The 20,442-nt window shown below is 40.1% G+C and overlaps 1 protein-coding gene across 2 annotated transcripts in view; it reads right to left on the bottom strand.

The window, feature by feature from the left end:
• Nucleotides 1-5,582: 5,582 nt before the first annotated feature.
• Nucleotides 5,583-20,442, bottom strand: part of LOC132828047 (complement C1q tumor necrosis factor-related protein 1-like) — a 54,171-nt gene continuing 39,311 nt past the window's right edge. For both annotated transcript variants that reach the window (XM_060844975.1, XM_060844974.1), the window contains one exon: nt 5,583-11,219. In XM_060844975.1, the coding sequence (XP_060700958.1) occupies nt 10,669-11,219 (551 nt within the window). In that variant the 3' untranslated portion in view covers nt 5,583-10,668. The remainder of the gene's footprint in view (nt 11,220-20,442) is intronic.

The following is a 20,442-nucleotide window of genomic DNA, read 5'->3' as shown; positions in this document are numbered from 1 at the left end:
CACCCAGAGGAAACCCACGCAGACACAGGGAGAATGTGCAAACTCCACACAGTCAGTCGCCTGAGGCAGGAATTGAACCCAGGTCTCTGGTGCTGTGAGGCAGTAGTGCTAACCACTGTGCCACCGTGCCATCCAATCTGAGAGTCCTCAAATGTTAGTGCAAATTCCTTCAGCCTCAAATCAAGGCACTATTAGGTTTTTGCAGATCTGTCTACCTTGTCTTACACCTGGTTTCCTCAGCATTCTCATCATCAGCATTGACTCCCTTGGCAACTCCATTAACCATTCCTTCTTTCATATCTTAGGAGACAGGAGGCTTCTCCATTTTCCCCTCGTCTAATTTCTCACCTTTGTACCCTGTCTGATATTTTCTTTCCCAATGCTGTCATATGCAAGACATTTGTGTCCTTTATCATTATAATGTTTACTTGCATGTGGGATTAGTGCAATGTGACTCTTGTTCCAATATCTTCTGTGATACAGCCCTGCGGCCTTAGAAAATAAAGTTTGCAAAATGGTTTCATGCTAATGTCTGTAATTTTCATAGGCACAAGCCTGAGTTCTTGTGAACATTTGAATGTGCCATAACCACCCTGCAGCACCATCAGCTGGTAATAGTTAGCTTTCCTTCTTGTTGGAGGTTAATGAATATTGGGATGTGGCTGAATGCATCCTCATGTTCTTAATCCCTCTTATTTTGCAATAAGTGTTTCTGTTTTGAGCAAAGGTCTTAGCCAAATGCTTGCACAACCATATCATTAGGTTTGGTTTCAATTCCCACAGTTGGGCATGCTTGTGCTGTGCAGTGACATGTGCAAACAAATCTGCAGCCTCTCCCGTACACACTGTGCTCTTTCCAAAAAGCCTTATTTTGAAGACTGAGTTAGAGGAAGATAGTGGTAACAAACTTTTTATTTGTCATTCATCCTCTACCCTCCTCCTCTAGAGTAAATTTTATCCCTATTACCTCATCCATAACTATAGATGGCCTTCTCCTTTCCTCTAGTCCCCGCCATATCCTTCATCCATCTCTTCAGTGTCTATCAGTTCTTTCAATATCTCCCCAGATGTGCCTGATCTTTCCCTCCATTCCATTTCCATTCAGATCCCCATGCCCAGGTTTCCCCTCACACTCTCCCTTACTCATTTCCACTATCCCTTCTCTGTTCCCAGTGCACCTAATTATCTCAAGGTGTTCCTCATCCTTAATATGCAATTCTCATTCTTCTTTGGCTTCTTTGCCCCACTACTGTCATTCTCACCTCTGTATCCCAGTTTCCTCTCTCCATGCCCAGTGGGCAAGAACAACCACACCATTTAAGTTCCATCCCCTAACTTTCCTTTCCACATAGCCCACTTTTCCATTTACATTTATATTAACCTTCCTTTTAAGTTGAGCCCCACTTCTGGTTCATTCCATTTTCAAGTTAATGCTCCTTTGATTATAAGCCCCGCTTGCTTTCCCTCACTTGGGCAGGGTACTGGGTTCAATCAGCCTTCTTCCCAATGTAAGCATTTTATACAAGAAGGCAGACAAGACACCACATGACTGAGTTTTTCCATGAGCCGGTTGACCTGGTCACATTTCACCCCTTATCTTGGAAGTGTTTGCACAAGGAGAGGTCAAAGAGTCATATAGCATGGAAACAGGTCCTTCAGCCCAACTCATCCATGCCAACCAGGTTTCCTAAAACTAGCCACGTTTGCCTGTGTTTGGCCTATACCCTTCTGAACCTTTTCTATCCATGGACCTGTCCAAACGTCTTTGTAAAGTTGTTATTGTACTTTTACCACTTTCTCTGGCAGGTTGTTCCATTTCAGCACTATTCTCAGTGTGAAAATGTTGCTCCTCTAGTCCCTTTTAAATCTTTCCACACTCACCTTAAACTTATGTCCTTTAGATTTGTATTCCCCTACCCTGGGGAAAAGACTTTGGCAATTCACCTTATCTATGCCCCTCATGATTATGTAAAACTCTATAAATGTTCCCATCAGCCTCCTACGTTTCAGGGAGGAGCCAAGTCACTGAAGATGTTTGTATTCATTAGTTCTCAGAGAAAGAACTCTACTCATGCAGATACACACCTCTTTAAAACATAGTCATGTTAGTGAACACACACATATTACCTATTTTCAACTCAAAAATAGCATGCTTGAATGCAATTCCAGTGGGCTAGGGTTTAATGTTTACTCATGGCTTCTAATGAATGCAAAGCAGTTTCCTGATGATACAGGTGAAGAGAACTGACCCACCTGAAAGTTTCTATAAATACCTTTGCAAAATTTAAACCCACCATCCAGAAACTGAAATTTTGTTTCCACCCTTCAAAAGCTCTCGTCAAGTCTAGAATGTTGTGCTCCCTGTTTGAGTACAATGCAAAATAACTCAAACGTTAATTCATAATATTTTAAGTACATTGTGAATACAAAATTGCAAAGACCGCAGGACTCAGACAAAAGTGAAGAGATTAATATAATCAGAAAAACTAAAAAGCAAACAACCTCTTATACTGAAATAATTGTGGTAATGATCCACTCCTGGTAATTATATATACTACTTGCAAGTTCAGAATCCAATCAATATATCCACTTTGAAAATATGACTAAAGGTCAGGGCCACACTTTTGAATCAAATATTCCATGAGTCTTTTGTCTCATAACTGAATTTGGAAGGAGCAGAAATAACACTGATGGGTTTTCAAAGATTTACAGTCAGTTTCCACAATTCACCAGTCAGTTGAATTAAATAAAGTGAACATTACAGAAGCCCACAGCTAATTAATTCTCTTTCTGCAGCATTTAATCTTTGCCATTATTCAAAAAATATTTTGAGTTCCCATGTTTCCACTTTTACACGAGCCATATTTTCTAATTAGAGAAGCAATGAAGTTAAATTGAATATATTTTAATGATCGAGTACTTGATACATTTTAGAATTTCCATCATGATTTAATAGGTATTCTGATATACTTAGATGGGTTTTCATGTATTGAATCATACCTAGTCAAGTCCTTCTGCATGCAACAGAACACATAAATTGCAAAGAAATGATGTAAAAATATTTTTTTAAGTCTACTTTCCCTTGGGTTTTTAAAATTCATTCATGGGATATGGGCATCACTGGCTAGGACAGTATTTATTTCTCATTCCTAATCACCCTAAAAGTGGTGATGATGAACTGCCTTCTTGAACTATTGCAGTCCAGCTGATGTAGGCACACCTGTAAGTGCAGTTACCGAGAAAGTTCCAAGATTTTGACCCAGCAACAGTGACAGAATGCAATATGTTACCCAGTCCGAATGGCATGTGACTTGAGGGAAACTTGCAGGTGGTGGTATTCCAATGCTTTACCTGCCCTTGTCCTCCTAGATAGTAGAGTTTGTGAATTTGGAATATGCTGTCTTAGGAACTTTGATGAGTTGTTGTGTTGCACCTTGTAGATGATACACACTGTTGCCACTGTGGCAAAGGGAGCGAATGTTTAGTGTTAAGCAGTGTTTAAAAAATTACTTTGTTCTGATTGTTAATGAGCTTCTTGAGTGTTGTTGGAGCTGCATTCGTCCAAGTAAATGCTAAGTATTCTATTACAATCCTGACTTGGATCTCTTCGATGATGGATAAGCTGTTGAGACAGGAAGTGAGTTACTCAACATGGAATCTCCAAACTATTCTAGTAGTTACAGTATTTATATGGCTGGTCTCATTCTGTTTCTAGTCAATGGTACCTCTCAGAGTATTGATAATGGGGAATTTAGTGATGGCAATGTCATTATGTCATCATTAATGTCAAGGAACGACAGTTGGAGATGGCCATCACCTGCCACTTGTGTGGCACTAACATTACTTGCCTCTGATCAGTCCAATAATGAATGTTGTTCAGGTTTTACTGCATATAGATTGTTTCAGTAGTCTAAGGTGTCATGGTTGATTCTGAACCTTGCATAATCATCAACAAGTGTCCCCACTTCTAACATTATGGTGCAGGAAAGGTCATTGACAGGCTCAGGACGCTATCCTAAGAAATTCCTGAGTTGATGTTCTGGGGCTGAGATGGCTGACCTCCAACAAACACAATCACATTTCTTTGTGCTAGGTATGACTGTAACCAGCCGGGAACTTTCCCCCTAATTACCATTCACTCCAGTTTTGCTTGGGTTCCTTGAAGCTGCATTCAATCAAACGCCTTGGTGTCAAGGGAAGTCGGCCTCACTTCTATTCTTATGTCCAACTGTTTTGTCCATGCTTGAACAATAAGGTCAGGGGTTTAGTGAGCCTGGCAGAACCCAAACTTAGTGTCAGTGAACAGGTTATTGTTGAGCAAATGCTGACTCATAGTACACGCAACAAACGCTTCCAATTTTTTATTTGATTTATTTTCCTTATCAACCTTTTCAGAGATGTTATTACTCACCTCTGGAGTAGGTGGGACTTGAACATGGGCCTCCTGGTCCAGAGGTACAGGCAATACCTGTACTGTGCTGCAAAAGAGCCCAACATCCCCTTTGATTGCTTTATTGATGATTGAGAATGACTGTTGGGGCAGTAATTGGTTGGATTAGATTTATCCTGCTTTTTGAGGAGAGGACATACGTACCTGGCAACATTGCATCTTGCTGTGTCAATGTCAAAGTTCTAACTGTACTGGAACAGCTTGTCTGGGGTGGGAGGTGTTAGTTCTGGAATACTTGTCTTCATTACTATTGTCAGGGACCATAAACATTTTAGTATCCAAGCTTCCTGTGATCTCCTGCAGAATAAATCAAACTGTGATATTGAGGATGTCAGAAGGAGTCAGAGATGTATCAACAGTGCTTCTGTGTCTCCCAGCATCGATTATTTGTAAGCAGAACTCCTCATTATTATCCAGAAAAAACAGATTATTCCGTCCCTTTTGCTGCATCACCGTGCCTTTCCTTGCTCACCTTGGATCATTTGAAATGATGACTTATAGCTGGGCCTTTCTGATAAAATTCTCCTTAAACAGTTGGACCTGAATGACTGTGAATGATTTCTGCCCTTCTTGTTTGGAATTCTGCAGGTGAACTAAATAAAGCTGCGATAGACCTAGTAGACCATAGGGTTGCTCTCTCATTAGAGAGAAACATCTGGTGGTAGCTTAACTTGACAGTCACCACACCTCAGGCAAGGGAAGAGGTTAAGAAAGAGAGTCTTTCATGGCAACCTCAGCCAGTGCAGGAATTGAACCCATGCTGTTAATGGCAGCATCTGAGGAGCAGGAAAATCGACGTTTCAGGCAAAAGCCCTTCATTCCTGATGAAGTGCTTTTGCCCAAAACGTCGATTTTTCTGCTTCTCGGATACTGCCTGACCTGCTGCGCTTTTCCAACACCACTCTAATCTTGACTCTAATCTCCAGCATCTGCAGTACCCACTTCTGCCCATGCTGTTAATGTCATTCTGCATCAGAGAGCAGTCATCCAGCTAACTGGCACTCACACATAGCTAATGAGTCACAATTGCTTCTTTGTAATGGTAGTGAACAGTGGAATTTAAGAAGGATTCCCATTACATCACCAATAAATTCAGATGTGACTATATTATCATTGTGACCAAAGCAAACAATAAATTTATTTCCATTTCAAACCTACATGCAAAAATACAAATATTAAACATAGACTAGAAAGTATATGCTAACATCATACAAAATGTTCCAAATTATTTTATCAGCTTTTACAAAATATTTCAATAAACTGAATGGTTATAAAAATGAAGAACCTTATTACTGTGTACCTCAGTGCACAAATGAAGCAAATTGCTTGCATGCATTAATAACATTCTGACCTTGTACAACCAACAAGCTGGTCAACTGTGATTCTAGCACTCATTCAAAAATCCATGCTGCATTGCAGAATGTTACACTTTAAATATCATATTTCCCTTTATGAGTTTATAGACCCCATACAACTCACAAGGCATTAAAGTGACAAGGTTGATATTGATCCTGCAAAATCATAACCAATGCCACATTTCAGAAGCCAAGTGCATGCTATAATCATCACAAACCATAACTAGCTCTGGAGACTTGTGCTACAATATATTGTCAAAAAATAGCTTCTAGTCATTGAAAACATAAAAGAACAGTCTAAACCCCTCTTTAATGAAGCTGTTGGCTCGGTTATAACCTCTAATGTAGAACCTCAATGGAAACTCCAAGCAGCACCGAATTTGACAAAGTACATTAAATGTCAACACGTGTGGCACAACTTGATTTCTGTACCTTTCACAAAGACTTTTAAGAAGGATCATGACTTCAGGGCATATTCTGGTAAAAACTCAAGCCTATTGGAAATGGAAATGAATTCAGTTGTAGCTTTTGATTGCTAATAGGAAAGGAAACCTTTCTCATTGCTTTAGGAATAGATTTGGTGCAGATAAATAGGCAATAATCCAAAACTGATCATCCAGATTTGCAATTCATAGGAACAAATGCTTACATTTTAATGTAAAGGAACATAAAATGCTGCAATTTCTCAGCAGGTCAGACAGCATCATGCAGAGATAAAGAAATAGGTGGGTTTTAATGGAGTCCACAGAACAGCAAACGTGTGTGGTGACTTAATGAGATAGGATGTAAAATTTTCATTTCTTGGTAGTGTGTTCAGAGCCAGAGTAAAATTAACAGTGTGTTCACTACACGTCATGCCTCACATCAGCCTGTGATGGGTTTGTATTTGCACAACATGAATACTTACCAGTATAAACAGCACTCGAAATTCCATGTTGCATTGCAGGATATTACTGTTTAAATATCACATCTTCCTTTATGAGATTGCAGACCCTGTGCAACTCATAAGACAGAATTAAACAGCAGGTGGACTGTAGCAGTTCAAGAAGGCAGCTCACTATCACCTTCTCAAGGGCAACTTGGACATGAAATAAATGCTGGCCCTGTCAGTGATGCCCATGTCTCGTGTCCCACAAGTGAATAAAAATGTTTTGTTTTAATAAAGCACTGTCTTTTAGATCAAATCAGCAGTGCGTAGAATATCATTGCATCCAATTTATATTTATTTCAAGGTATCATACATCAGTCAGCTTTGTGCATTTGTGGCTGAGATTGCAGTTCTGCATGTTGAATTCTACAGCACAAAAATGACAGAGGACTGGAATTGACAAGGCTGAGCCAATGGTGAAGGGTTGGGGGCAGGCTGGCTTTGGAATGGTGCATGAACGAATAGAAGAGGGATCCAAGGGATGACAGAGCATGTGGTCAGGGCCTTCAATGTTTAGTGGGAAGTGCCTGACATCCCATAGGTGATAAGGGGAAGCTGGGGCAATCAGTCAAGGTAAGAAAATAAGGAACCTAAGGTTTTGTTTCACTGCTATCCAGATATGTAACTGCCTCAGAGTGTTGCCAGGCACGTCTTCGTGCAGCTTTTGAGTTCACATATAACATTTCAATTACGTCTGAGAAGAGTGATCTCAGACAATTTCCTTTACTATGTATGGAAGGGGGTGTCAGCTGATCCTGCAAGTTCAGCCATGTCCTTTACAGCAGCAAGTACAACATCGTACACTAACAAGAATATTCAATAAGGAATGAATGCCAAATGCTTTTAGATCCACAATAAAGGCCTGTTCCTAACATCCCTGTAACTATCTACGTTTGTTAAACACGGGTACTTCCAGAATTTTTTGCTTTTATTTCACATTTTCAGAATACCACATATTTTGTTTCCATATGTGCAATTATTGCCCTACACAAAACTCATTCTCCCAGTTCTGCATTCTAAATGGATCATTTTAGACAAACTACAAGTAGGAATGTAGTTTTAATACTCCAGTAATCATAAATAATCACAGAAATTAGGTCTTCAGAACGTAAGATAACTCAAAAATAGAGCAAGGGAATGCAACTTGATGATTCCTACTTGTAGTTGGTCTGTCATTTTCTATTATCCATAAGCCTGATATTATCTGAAGCACCGCTGCCTGTGTCCTTACTTGCATCAAGTCCTGGTCATCCATCACTCCTGCACTCGCAGATCTACATTCCTAAACCAGATGCCAATAGCTCAATTTTAAAATTCTCCCCCTCATTTCCAGATCCCTCCATAGCCTTGCCCCTTCTTAGTTTCTGTAACCTCTCCCACCATACTATTCTCTGACATTTCTACACTCTTCAAATTCTGGCCTCGTAGATATTCAGACTTTAATCATTACATCACTGACAATTGTGCCTACATTTGTGAGGTCCCTTGGCTCTGGAATCCTTCCCCATTATTCTTTATCCCTCTACTACACTCACCTTGTTTAAAACACTCCATGAACCTACCTTCACAACCAATCTTTTGGTCATCTGCCTCCCGAATCTTTATGTGCCACGTCAAATTTTGTCTTATAATAATCTTGAACAGCATCTTTAGATGTTTCATTATGTTAAAGGTATTACATAAATACAAGTAGAATAAACAGTGAGCAATGATAACAGCAAGGTTTTATGGACTTATGCATAATGCTAATTCATTATAGTTCTGTTGCATTAAAAGAAAACAGTAGTGTGACAATTTGATAGTATTGAATAGAGACAAACCCAAAACCCAAAAGGATGGAATAATACAGCATTTATGAAACATTACAGGCTGTTTAGTTCCCTCATGCAAATATTGCATGTTTATTTTGTTACAGTAGCAGCACAGTTGTCATAAATTTCCAATAAGATTAAGCTCGACTAGAATCAGAAATTGCAGGCAACATCTCTGCCCAGCCTACAGTGCACAGAACCCACTTTTGTAATTCTCTAAGCAGACTCACTTACATTAAAAAGTTAAAAATCACGCGACACCAGGTTATAGTCCAACAGGTTTATTTGGAAGTACAAGCTTTCTGCTTCTTCGTCAATTAGCTTCTGGAATTGGATAGTAGGAGACGGAACTTATGGCCTTGCTCCAAAAGTTTGTACTTCCAAGTAAACCTGTTGGACTATAACCTGATGTTGTGTGATTTTTAACTTCGTCCACCCCAGTCCAACACTGGCACCTCCACATCATTACATTAAAAAGGCGAGTTCCTGACAATGTAAATACCTGTGATTAAAACATTGTCTGTTTTAAAGCCAGAAATTGAGTATCTTTGCAGGATTTAAATGGGCAGTTCAAATGCTTTGTGATGTCTCAAGGAGGTGAACTTATTTGGTCCCTCCCAATGTCTGAAAGGAGTTCAACAGCTATCCCTACAGTTCAGATGAGGCCATAGAAACTGTGCCAAAGGAAGTGAAACATGTAAGATGGCTGACAATAGCTCTGTTTGGATTGAAGTAACACAGGAGCCCTATGTGAATGATCCAATGAATATATGACATGACTACTAGTTCGAATGCTGCAAAATAGGGTGTTCATAGCAAAGCAGGGTTCACACTACTTCTCACCAAGCTGACGGGGGTAACTGACAGCAAGCATACAGATTGGCCCAGAAGTTAAAACTTCCTTACTCCCATGAACAATAAACATGCAAGGGTCTGGCAATGGTTTCTCACTTTGCATGCTCGCCAGCTTTGACCAGCTTAGGTCTGTTTTTCATCGGAAACCAAATGGAAAATCAAAGATTAAGTGACTGAGGGTTTTGCTGTTGCAGAACTTAGCACAATTTGCTGCATTTCATGGGCCACAGTCTTTACAAATAAAAAAATCAATGGAATTAAATGGTCCTTACAGTCCAACTGGACCTAAGGGCTGTTTTGTCATGAAAGAAAGATGACAGATGGTGGCCTAACCTGAGAGTCACCATGCCTCAGGTGAGAGGAGAGGTTAAGAAGGAGAATCCTTCATAGTAACTTCAGCCAGTGAACTAATACTGTTGGTATCGCTTTGCGTTGCAAAGCAACTATTCACCCAACTGAGCTAACTGGCCCCAGAACAAAACTAGAGCTAAGAGAAAGACTGACAAATAAAAAGATCGTTGTTTACTTACTCAAGGAATCTTAAACATTATTACTGTAGTTAATTTTAAAATAACTTGCTGCACAGGTGGATTGCTGGTTTTAAACTCCTTTAAATATCACTCCATATTTACTTTGACAATTGAAAAATGATGATTAAATCTTGTCCTACCGGTTACACTAAAATTGGCCCCTCAAGATAGGCACAGAGTGGAAGCTTTGATTTTGTTGCAGTGATTTCATCCCATAATATATAATTTTAACATTCTTATTTATATGAACTCAGATAATGAGGGAAAATGACTCACTAACACCTTGTTATCTGATAGTTTGATAACAGAGTATAAATTGGACATACATATACAGGTTAGAAAAGTAGGCTGTTTGGTTGTGACATTCTCCATGTTTAGAGACTTTAATATCAGCCACAGAAATCAGCATTCTTGCTTTCTGCATTACAGGAGAGATCTGAATCTTCACCGTTTTCTCTGAATGAACAAAACTGCATGAATTGATAAGACTGACAGTGCCTATTATAGCATCATGGAATGAAAGCAAGCTACAAAAACAAGTACAGATTTCTGTGTTTTGGAAAGGCTGAATAAAAAGAATATAAAAGTAACAAAACTGATTTTAGCTGGTATAAATCGAGATAAGAGACATAAAACAACTTTTATAACAGAAAGCTGGAGTTTCCCTTTTGTAAGCTTCCGTATTGCTTTCTAATGACAGTCCTCTATTCATTGAAGTGTTATTGATTTAATTATTCACTCAATTCTCACTATTTGGTTTAATCAGATAGCCATTAAAGGTGATGTACGTATCAAAGCCATCACTGAAGATGGCATTCTCCCGTTCTCCCTTGAACAAACGAATCCAGACTTCATCATCGTGTTTTAGATCCATCATAATGCTCTGACTTTGCATGATGCTGCGATCACTGGGCTGAGCATAGAGAATGACAACCTCTTCCTCATTCTTCATGATGTGCATATAGGTTTCCTTCTGATTCCAGGTGTGTACATTTAAACTAAAGTGGTAAATACCTGGAATGGAGCAGTAAAATTTATTTGTGAACATATTAAATTGATCATATAGATTGACATACACAGTATCAAACACCAATGTTTGGAAGTAATTGTTACTGTGAAGTTCTTTCTTTCGGCCAACAGAGAAAGCTGCATAGTACATTTTACATGGCTCTCCGAACCGTCCCGGATTTCCCTTTGAACCTTTTGCACCTGCCGGACCACGTAGTCCAGGGTGTCCCACTTTTCCATCTTTGCCGTATGATCCTCGTGGCCCTTTGTCACCCTTCTCACCTAAAACAGAATTAAAAACAATGCTTAAAAAAGACAGCTAATTGTCACAGGCTGACAGTATCTATCCAACTGGAGAAGCAAATTACTGCAGATGCTGGAATCTTGACTAAAATGCTGGAGATTACAGTCGGTCAGTCAGCATTCCATGGAGAGAGAGCAAACTAACGTTTCAAGTCTAGATGACTCTTCTTCAGAGCTCACATGAAGTGTAGAGGAGACAGCATTCAAGCAATAGTGGAGGAGGGATGTGGCCGTGGCGGGGTGTGAAGTGTTGGCAGAGAAAAGATGTTGATAGTTCACATTAAGTGATTGGAATGTGAGAATGGCAGAACAATGATGTGTCTAACATCTAACTGTATTCTTTTCCACTAGCTTAAGGTGAGTGGTGATAGTACAACAAGCAGTGAAAACCAAAAATTCAAGATTCAATCCAACAATGATAAGATTTAAGACAAACTTCCCTCTGCAATGCATGAACAATGGTTGCCAATAATGAATAATAATAATAATATGAATATAAATAATAATAATTTATTATTATTAATATTACCCTCCACTCCAACCTATTACCATCAACCCCCACCTTCATCTACCTACTGCATTTCTAGCTACCTTCCCCCAACCCCATCCTCCTCCCATTTATCTCTCAGCCCTCTTAAATCTCTGCCCCTGCCACATTCCTGATGAAGGGCTTATGCTCGAAACATTGACTCTCCTACTCCTCAGGTGCTGTCTGACCAACTGTGCTTTTGCAGCAACACATTTTTTGACAATAAAAAAATGTCAGTACATCACATACCCCTCCTCTCCAACTCATGACATTACTTCATTTCCATTCATACATCAAGTGTAAGTCATTGTAAAGTAGGAACCAACAATTTTTTTAATGCATGTCCTTGTGGTTTCCTACAAATCTTTTCTATTAATCGGTCATTTTTCTACACTTTCACTTCTGTTTACATTGAGAGGATTGACTCTGTGTTTTGTGATATTTACCAGTTAATCAGATGAGATCTGTATTCCTAATGCATGATCTGATTTTTTATCAATGAGAAAGCTAAGTATGATTAGAACAATTGATTGTATCTAATGAAAGGTAAATCCCGATGAACGAATTTATTAGAGCTTTTTCAGCAAGTAAGTTGGAGGGTAGGTGCATGGGATCCAATATAATCATAGAACATTACAGCGCCCTACAGGCCCTTTGGCCCTCGATGTTGTGCCAAACTGTGGAACCAATCTGAAGCTCATCTAACCTACACTATTCATTATCATCCATATGTTTATCCAATGACCATTTAAATGCCCTTAATGTTGGTGAGTCTACTACTGCTGTAGGTCAGGTGTTCCACAGTCTTACTACTCTCTGAGTAAAGAATCTACCTCTGACATCTATCCTATATCTATCACCCCTCAACTTAAAGCTATGACCCTTTGTGGTAGTCATTACCATCCAAGGAAAAAGGCTCTTATTGTCCACCCTATCCAATCCTCTGATCATCTTGTATGTCTCTGTTAAATCACCTCTCAACCTTCTTCTCTCTAACAAAAACAGCATCAAGTACCTCAACCTTTCCTCATAAGACCTTCCCTCCATACCATCATCCTGGTAAATCTCCTCTGAACCTTTTCCAATGCTTCCACATCCTTCCTATCATGTGGTGACCAGAACTGCACACAATACTCCAAGTGCGGCCACACCCGAGTTTTGCACAGTTGCAACATGACCTCATGGCTCCGAAACTCAATTCCTCTACCAATAAAAGCTACCATACACCATACACCTTCTTAACAACCCTATCAACCTGGGTGGCAACTTTAAGGGATCTATGCACCTGGATACCAAAATCTCCCATCCACTACCAAGAATCTTACCATTAGCCCTGTACTCTGTATTCCTGTTATTCCTTCCAAAGTGAATCACTCCACACTTCTCCGCATTAAACTCCATTTGCCACCTCTTAACCCAGATCTGCAGCTTATCTATGTCCCTCTGTAACATGCAACATCCATTGACATCGTCCACAACTCCACCAATCTTAGTGTCATCCGCAAATTTGCTAACACATCCTTCGATGCTCTCAGGTCATTGATAAAAATGACAAACAGCAGTGGGCCCAAAATTGATCCTTGCGGTATACTCCACGATGAACATTTCCCATCTGTCTTCTTACAACTAGCCAATTTCTGATCAAAATGGCTAGACCACCCTCAATCAAATGCTGCCATATTTTCTGCAAAAGCCTACCGTCGGGAACCTTATCAGTTTACTGAAATCCATATACACCACATCAGCTGCTTTACCATCATCCACCTGTTTGGTCACATTCTCAAGAACTCAATAAGGTTTGTGAGGCACAACCTATTCTTCACAAAACAGTGTTGACTATTCCTAATTAAATGTTTACTTTCCAGATGATTATAAATCCTATCTTTTCTAATCCTTTCAACAATTTACCCACAACCAAAGTAAGGCTCACTGGCCTATAATTACAGGGTTGTCTCTACTCCCCTTCTTGAAAAAGGGGACCATATTTGCTATCCTCCAGCCTTCTGGAACTATTCCTGTAGACAATGACGACATAAAAATCAAAGCTCTGCAATTCCCTGACTTCCCGGAGAATCCAAGTATAAATCCCATCTGGCCCAGGGGACTTATCTATCTTCACACTTTCCAGAATTGCTAACACCTCCTCCTTAGGAAACTCAATCCAACCTAGTCTAATAGTCTGTATCTCAGTATTCTCCTCGACAACATTGTCTTTTTCCTGTCTGAACTGATGAAAAATATTCATTTAGCGCCTCTCCCATCTCCTCATAGAGTCATAGAGATGTACAGCACGGAAACAGAAACTTTGGTCCAACTTGTCCATGCTGATCAGATATCCTAAATTAATCTAGTCCCATTTGCCAGTACTTGGTCCATATCCCTCTAAACACTTCCAATTTATACACCCATCCAGATGTCTTTTGAATATTGTAATTATACCAGCCTCCATCATTTCCTCTGGCAGCTTATTCCATACATGCACCACCCTCTGTATGAAAAAAATGCCCCTTAAGTCCTTTCAAATCTTTCCCCTGTCACCCTAAACCTCTGCCCTGTAGTTCCCACCCCAGGGAAAAGACCTTGACTACTTACATTTGAATTTCCAAAGACATTCAATAAGGTGTCACACAAAATGTTAATACATAAGATAAGGGCTACTGGTGTTGGAAGTGACCTTTTAGCATTGATAGAGGAGATGTTAACAGATAGGAAACAAAGAGTATGGATAAATTGGATGTTGCCGATTAATTCCTGATGAAGAGCTTATGCTCGAAACGTTGATTCTCCTGCTCCTCGGATGCTGCCTTACCTGCTATGGTTTTCCAGCACCACACTTTTAGACTGTTGCCAATTAAAACATGATTAGTAGAATGCCACAAGGATCAGGGCTGAGGTCTATATCTAAAATCTATATTCATTACTTAAACAAGAAGACAAAGAGTAATATACCTAGGTCTGCTGATAATCTCAAGTTAAGTGGAAATGCAAGCCATTTGACCAGAAACAGTCTACAAATAGACATAGATAGGTTAAGTAACTGGACAACAATATGTTGGATGGATCATTATAAGAAGAAATATGAGTTTACTCACATTGGCCCTAAGAACAGAAAAGCTGATTGATATTTTTAAAAAGCATGAAGCCTATGCATGTGCATGTTATTGAAAGACCTGAGCATAGTTGTACAAAGAATGCAACATGTTAGCAGCAGTTAGGAAAGCAAATATTATGTTAGCTTTATTACAAGGGGATTACAATACAACAATAATCTTGCTTTAATTATATGGGGATTTTGTGAAACCACACCTAGAATACTGTGTGTGGCTTTGACATGAAAATCTAAGTGAGGATATAATTGCATTGGAGGCACCACAGCAAAGGTTCACTAGATTGGTCCCTGGGATGAAAGGATTGTCCTAGAGGCTGAGTAAAATGGGTTTATCCTCTCTGTAATTTAGCAAAATGAGCTATGATCTCATTGAAGTGTTCAAGATTATTATTATGGAGCTTGATACTGGATAGATACTAGAAGGTTGTTCCCTGGCTGGAGAATCTAACACGAGGGGGCAATATTTCCAAATGAGGAGCCAATCATTTGGGACTGAGATAAGGAGAAATTTCTTCACTCAAAGATTTAAAGAGTTGAAGCCTAAGGTCAACCATGATCATACTGAAAAGCGGGACAGGCTTGACAGGCCATAGCATTTTCTCCTGTTCCTGTTTTCAATGTTTCTATGATAAGTTGAATCATTGATTTCCCTACTCCCAGGTAAATCAGGTAAATCAATTAAATACAAAATATATTCCATCTGTAATCATTTGAACTGACCTTCATTTTTCTTTGTTCTTTTGTCAATTGATTTAATATGTCTTAAGACCATAAGCTGTAAAAGCCTAAGAGCAGAAGTAGACCATTTGGCCCATCAAGTCTACTTCAGCATTCAAAGAACATCCATATTGCCTTAATGGTTAAATGTCTGTGTATTGTAGCCTTGAATATACTTAATGACCCAGCCTCAACAGTCTCGTGTAGTACATAAGTCCACAGATTCACCACCCTCTGAAAGAAAAAGTAATCCTCTTCATCTCTTCATCAAAGGCAACCACTTTCTCTGAGATTATTCCCTCTGGTCCTCGACTCCCCTACAAGGGTAAGAGCTTTTCCACATTTACCCAGCTTTACCCTGTCAAGCTCCCTAAGAATCTTATATATTTCAATAAGGTCACTTCTCATGCTTCTAAACTGCAATGATTTGAATTTTCTTGATCGACTACTAACTTATTTCAAACCCCACCCCCACACGTTGTTCACCTCCAATACAATTGACCTGTCTGCTATCTGTTCATCTATGCTTGATTTGTCTTATCAATAGCTCTTTCAATTATGCCTTTCTCCTGATGTTGTACTCCAATGTCCTTAACTCTCTCTGTGCCTTTGTCTGGCAACTTTCCACATTTCTGTTCTCTCTCCTTATCTACCTACTATTTTCTTTCTCCCTTTCTTCTTCTTTGCTTTTCTTTGCTGTTTTCTGTCTACTCTGTGCCTAGTTCAGTCTTGCCGTCTGAATGTGTCTCTTCCTTTAGGTCTAGTTCATTCATTTTTCTTCCTTTCTAGCTCCAACACACGTGTAAATAAAAATGTAAATCAACAGGCTGGGCCAGGAGGCCCAGATGATGAGATAACAATCATTTATTGAGTAAGTGGTGCTGTTGAGGGAGTGGTGCTCAGGAGCAATGCAGCTGAGTGTAATTACAGCGTGGCAAGTTTACTTTGGCAACTTCAACTAGAAGTCATAATGGAAAAAAATTGACGAGATGACCAAGAACGCTTATGATAACATTTCATGGCAAATAGGTGACAATAATTTGACCACACAGTACCGTGCATTCATTGCTTCAAACACAAGTTATAAACAACCTTAACATTTGCACTACTTCAATGGAAAATGGTAAAAAACTTGAGTATATAGCTTCTGATTTGTCCTCAGAACCTCTCAAAAGCATGTTACAGTTAAATAAGTATTTGTGTGAAATAAAACCTAAAGAAAGAGAAACAAGCATGAAGTTGTCAGAGACAAACATGGCAGCAATTGTTCATCCAGCATGGTCCCACATTTAACAAATGAAATAGGTTGCTAGATAGAACATAGAATATAGATCATAGAATAGTACAGCACAGTACAGGCTCTTCGGCCCTTGATGTTGTGTCAACCTTTTATCCTACTCTACGATCAAGCTAATCTACATACTCTTCATTTTACTATCATCCATGTGTCTATCCAAGAGTTGCTTAAATGTCCCTAACTTATCTGACACACACCCACCATTCTCTGTGTAACAAACCAACCTCTGACATCTCCCCAAACCTTCCTCCAAACACCTTAAAATTGTGCCACCTTGTGATAGCCATTTCTGCCCTAGGAAAAAGTCTCTGGCTATCCACTCAATCTATGCCTCTTATCATCTGGTACACATCTATCAAGTCACCTCTCATCCTTCTTTGCTCCAATCAGAAAAACCTTAGCTCCCTCAACCTTTCTTCATAAGACACAGCCTCCCTCCAGGCAACATCCTGGTGAATCTCCTCTGCACCCTCTCTAAATCTTCCATATCTTTCCTATAATGAGGCAATCAGAACTGAACACAATATTCCAAGTGTGAACTAATCAGGGCTCTATAGAGAAGTAGCATAACCTCATGGCTCTTAAACTCAATCACCCTGCTAATGAGAGCCAACACATCATATGCCTTCTTAACAACTCTATCAACTTGGGTGACAACTTTGAAGGATCTATGGACATGGACCCCAAGATCCCTCTGTTCCCCCACACTGCCAAGAATCCTGCCTTTAACACTATATCCAAATTCGACCTTCCAAAATGAAACACTTCACATTTTTCCAGGTTGAACTCCATCTGCCAATTATCAGCCATGTTCTGCCTCCTGTCAATGTTCTGTTGCAACCTACAACAGCCCTCCACACTATCCACAACTCCACCAACCATCGTGTCATCAGCAAACTTACTAACCCACCCTTCCACTTCCTCATCAAAGTCATTTATAAAAATCACAAAGAGCAGAGGTCCCAGAACAGATCCCTGCGGAACACCACTGATAACCAAGCTCTAGGCTGAATACTGTCCATCTATTACCACCCTCTGTCTTCTGTAGGCCAGCCAATTCTATATCCAGACAGCCAAATTTCCCTATATCCCACACCTCCTTGCTTTTTAAATGAGACTAACGTGATGAACCTTATCAAATGCCTTGCTAAAATACATGTACACCCCATCACTGCTCTACCTTCATCAATGAGGTTTGTCACATTCTCAAAGCATAAACAAGGCTTGTAAGGCATGACCTGCCCCTCACAAAGCCATGTTGAATATCTCTAATCAAACTATAGTTTTTCAAGTAATCATAAATCCTGTCTTTCAGAATCCTCCCCAATAATTTACCACAGATATAAGACTGACTGGTCTGTAATTTCCAGGATTATCCTTATTCACTCTCTTGAATAAGGGAATAACATTTTCACCTTCTAATCATCTGGTATTACTCCAGTAGACAGTGAGGACGCAAAGATCATTGCCAAAATCACAGCAATATCTTCTCTCACTTCCTCTAGTAACCTTGATTATATCTCGTCTGGCCCAGGAGACTTACCTATCCTTATGTTCTTCAAAAATTTCAACACATCTTCTTTCTTAACATCAACCTGTTCATCAGCCTGTTTCACGCTATCTTCACAAATGATAAGGTCCCTCTCAGAGTGGATACTAAAACAAAGTATTCATTAAGGACCACCCCATCTCTTCCAACTCCAGGCACAAGTTCCCTCAACCATCCCTGGTCAGCCTCACTCTGGTCATCCTCTTTTTCCTCACATAAATGTAGAATGCCTTCAGGTTTTCTTAATCCTACTTGCTAAAGCTTTGTCATGCCTGCTTTTAGCTCTCCCACTCCATTCTTCAGTTCCTTCCTGGCTATCTTGAAACCTTCTAGAGCCCTGTCTGATCCGAGCCTCCTCAACTTTAAGTAAGCTTCTTACTTTCTCTTGACTAGATGTCACACAAGGTTCCTACACCCTATCATCCCTTCCTTGCCTCAGTGAGGCAAACTTATCCAGCACTGTCAGCAAGTGCTCCCTAAACAACCTCCACATTTTTTTTAGATTACCTACAATGTGGAAACAGGCCCTTTGGTCCAACAAGTCCACACCGGCCCGCCGAAGCGCAACCCACCCTGACCCATTCCCCTACATTTACCCCTGCCCCTAACACTATGGGCAATTTAGCATGGCCAATTCACCTAACTTGCACATTTTTGGACTGTGGGAGGAAACCGGAGCACCCGGAGGAAACCCACACAGATACAGAGAGAATGTGCAAACTCCACACAGTCAGTTGCCTGAGGCGGGAAATGAACCTGGGTCTCTGGCGCTGTGAGGCAGCCGTGCTAACCACTGTGCCACCGTGCCGCCCACTGCATATCCCTGAGAACATCTGTTCCCAATTTAGGCACCCCAGTTCCTGCCGAATAGCATTGTAATTGGATAATCCAGAATTTTTTTTAAATACTGGCAAGGGGATCAGACAAATTCCAAGCTCTTCTTCTTATAGCACTACACAGCCTTTGACATGAATGAATTGATCTTTGTGAAATATCTAATTTAAAGGTGTCAATTACAACAATGCAGATCTCTCTTAGTACTACACTGAAGCCACCATAATGGATTATTTGCTCAAGTCATATCCAAGCATTAATTTACTGTCACCTACTGTCTCATACTTCAGACCATTTCTTTATTTCACATGCTCCTTCAACTACTCAGATTGTTTCAGAGTGATCATGTTTTCAGTCATTATTTGGAGAATCTGGAGACATTGAAAAATAGTGTAGTGTTTCAGGTTTGCTGCTCCTAATTTTCCTATAGAGCTGCTGCCAGGTAATTGAAAACAGCACATCCCACTGTATTAGAACCACCATGGAATAGTGTTTACAAAAACAACATTTACAAAGCCAAGAAAAGGAGCCAGACAGACCCACTTGGCATCATGCCATATGTGCTGTTGGCTTAAGCTGGTGAACATGTTCATTACTGGTTCTTGTTTTTGTCTGTTTGCTTCAGCACAATTTAGTTGATTAAACGTTGGGCTGAACTTTTGCAGGGAGTGATATTAATCACCTCTCCAGCAGAAAGGGTTGGTCATGAGATGACTAATTTTAAAAACGGTTCACCACAGTTGCATTACAAGGGGTTGGGGGGGGGGGGGGGGAGGTGTGGAGGGGGAGGGTGCATGGCATTACCAACTCTCAGGGACAAGGAGTCCCTGAAAAAAGGCATTGTCGACGCCAAACCAATGGTTGTCCTGATTCATGGGGTGGGGAGGGATAATGGAACCTAGGCAGTTGAGGAGAGGGTAGGAGAGTGTTAGGTGGAGTCACAAGAGGGTACTACCTTGGACACTGTGTCCTCGGTACACACAAGGTGTATCCAAAAGGATAAACCCACATCCTTCCCATCAGTTCACTGGAGATAGTGAAAAATCAGATGCCACTTTCCTCTGATTTCTACAACCCACCAAACCATAGCAGTGGAATTACGTTTTTTACTGCCCACTAATTGGCAAGTTAAATGCTTCGGTAAACCTCTCACAATGTAGCTTTTTA

Source organism: Hemiscyllium ocellatum, chromosome 25, assembly GCF_020745735.1.
Source record: "Hemiscyllium ocellatum isolate sHemOce1 chromosome 25, sHemOce1.pat.X.cur, whole genome shotgun sequence".
In the NCBI taxonomy this organism is placed as follows: Eukaryota; Metazoa; Chordata; class Chondrichthyes; order Orectolobiformes; family Hemiscylliidae; genus Hemiscyllium; species Hemiscyllium ocellatum.
The sequence above is the reverse complement of the archived record's forward strand: the minus strand, read 5'-3'. Positions and strand labels throughout refer to the sequence as shown.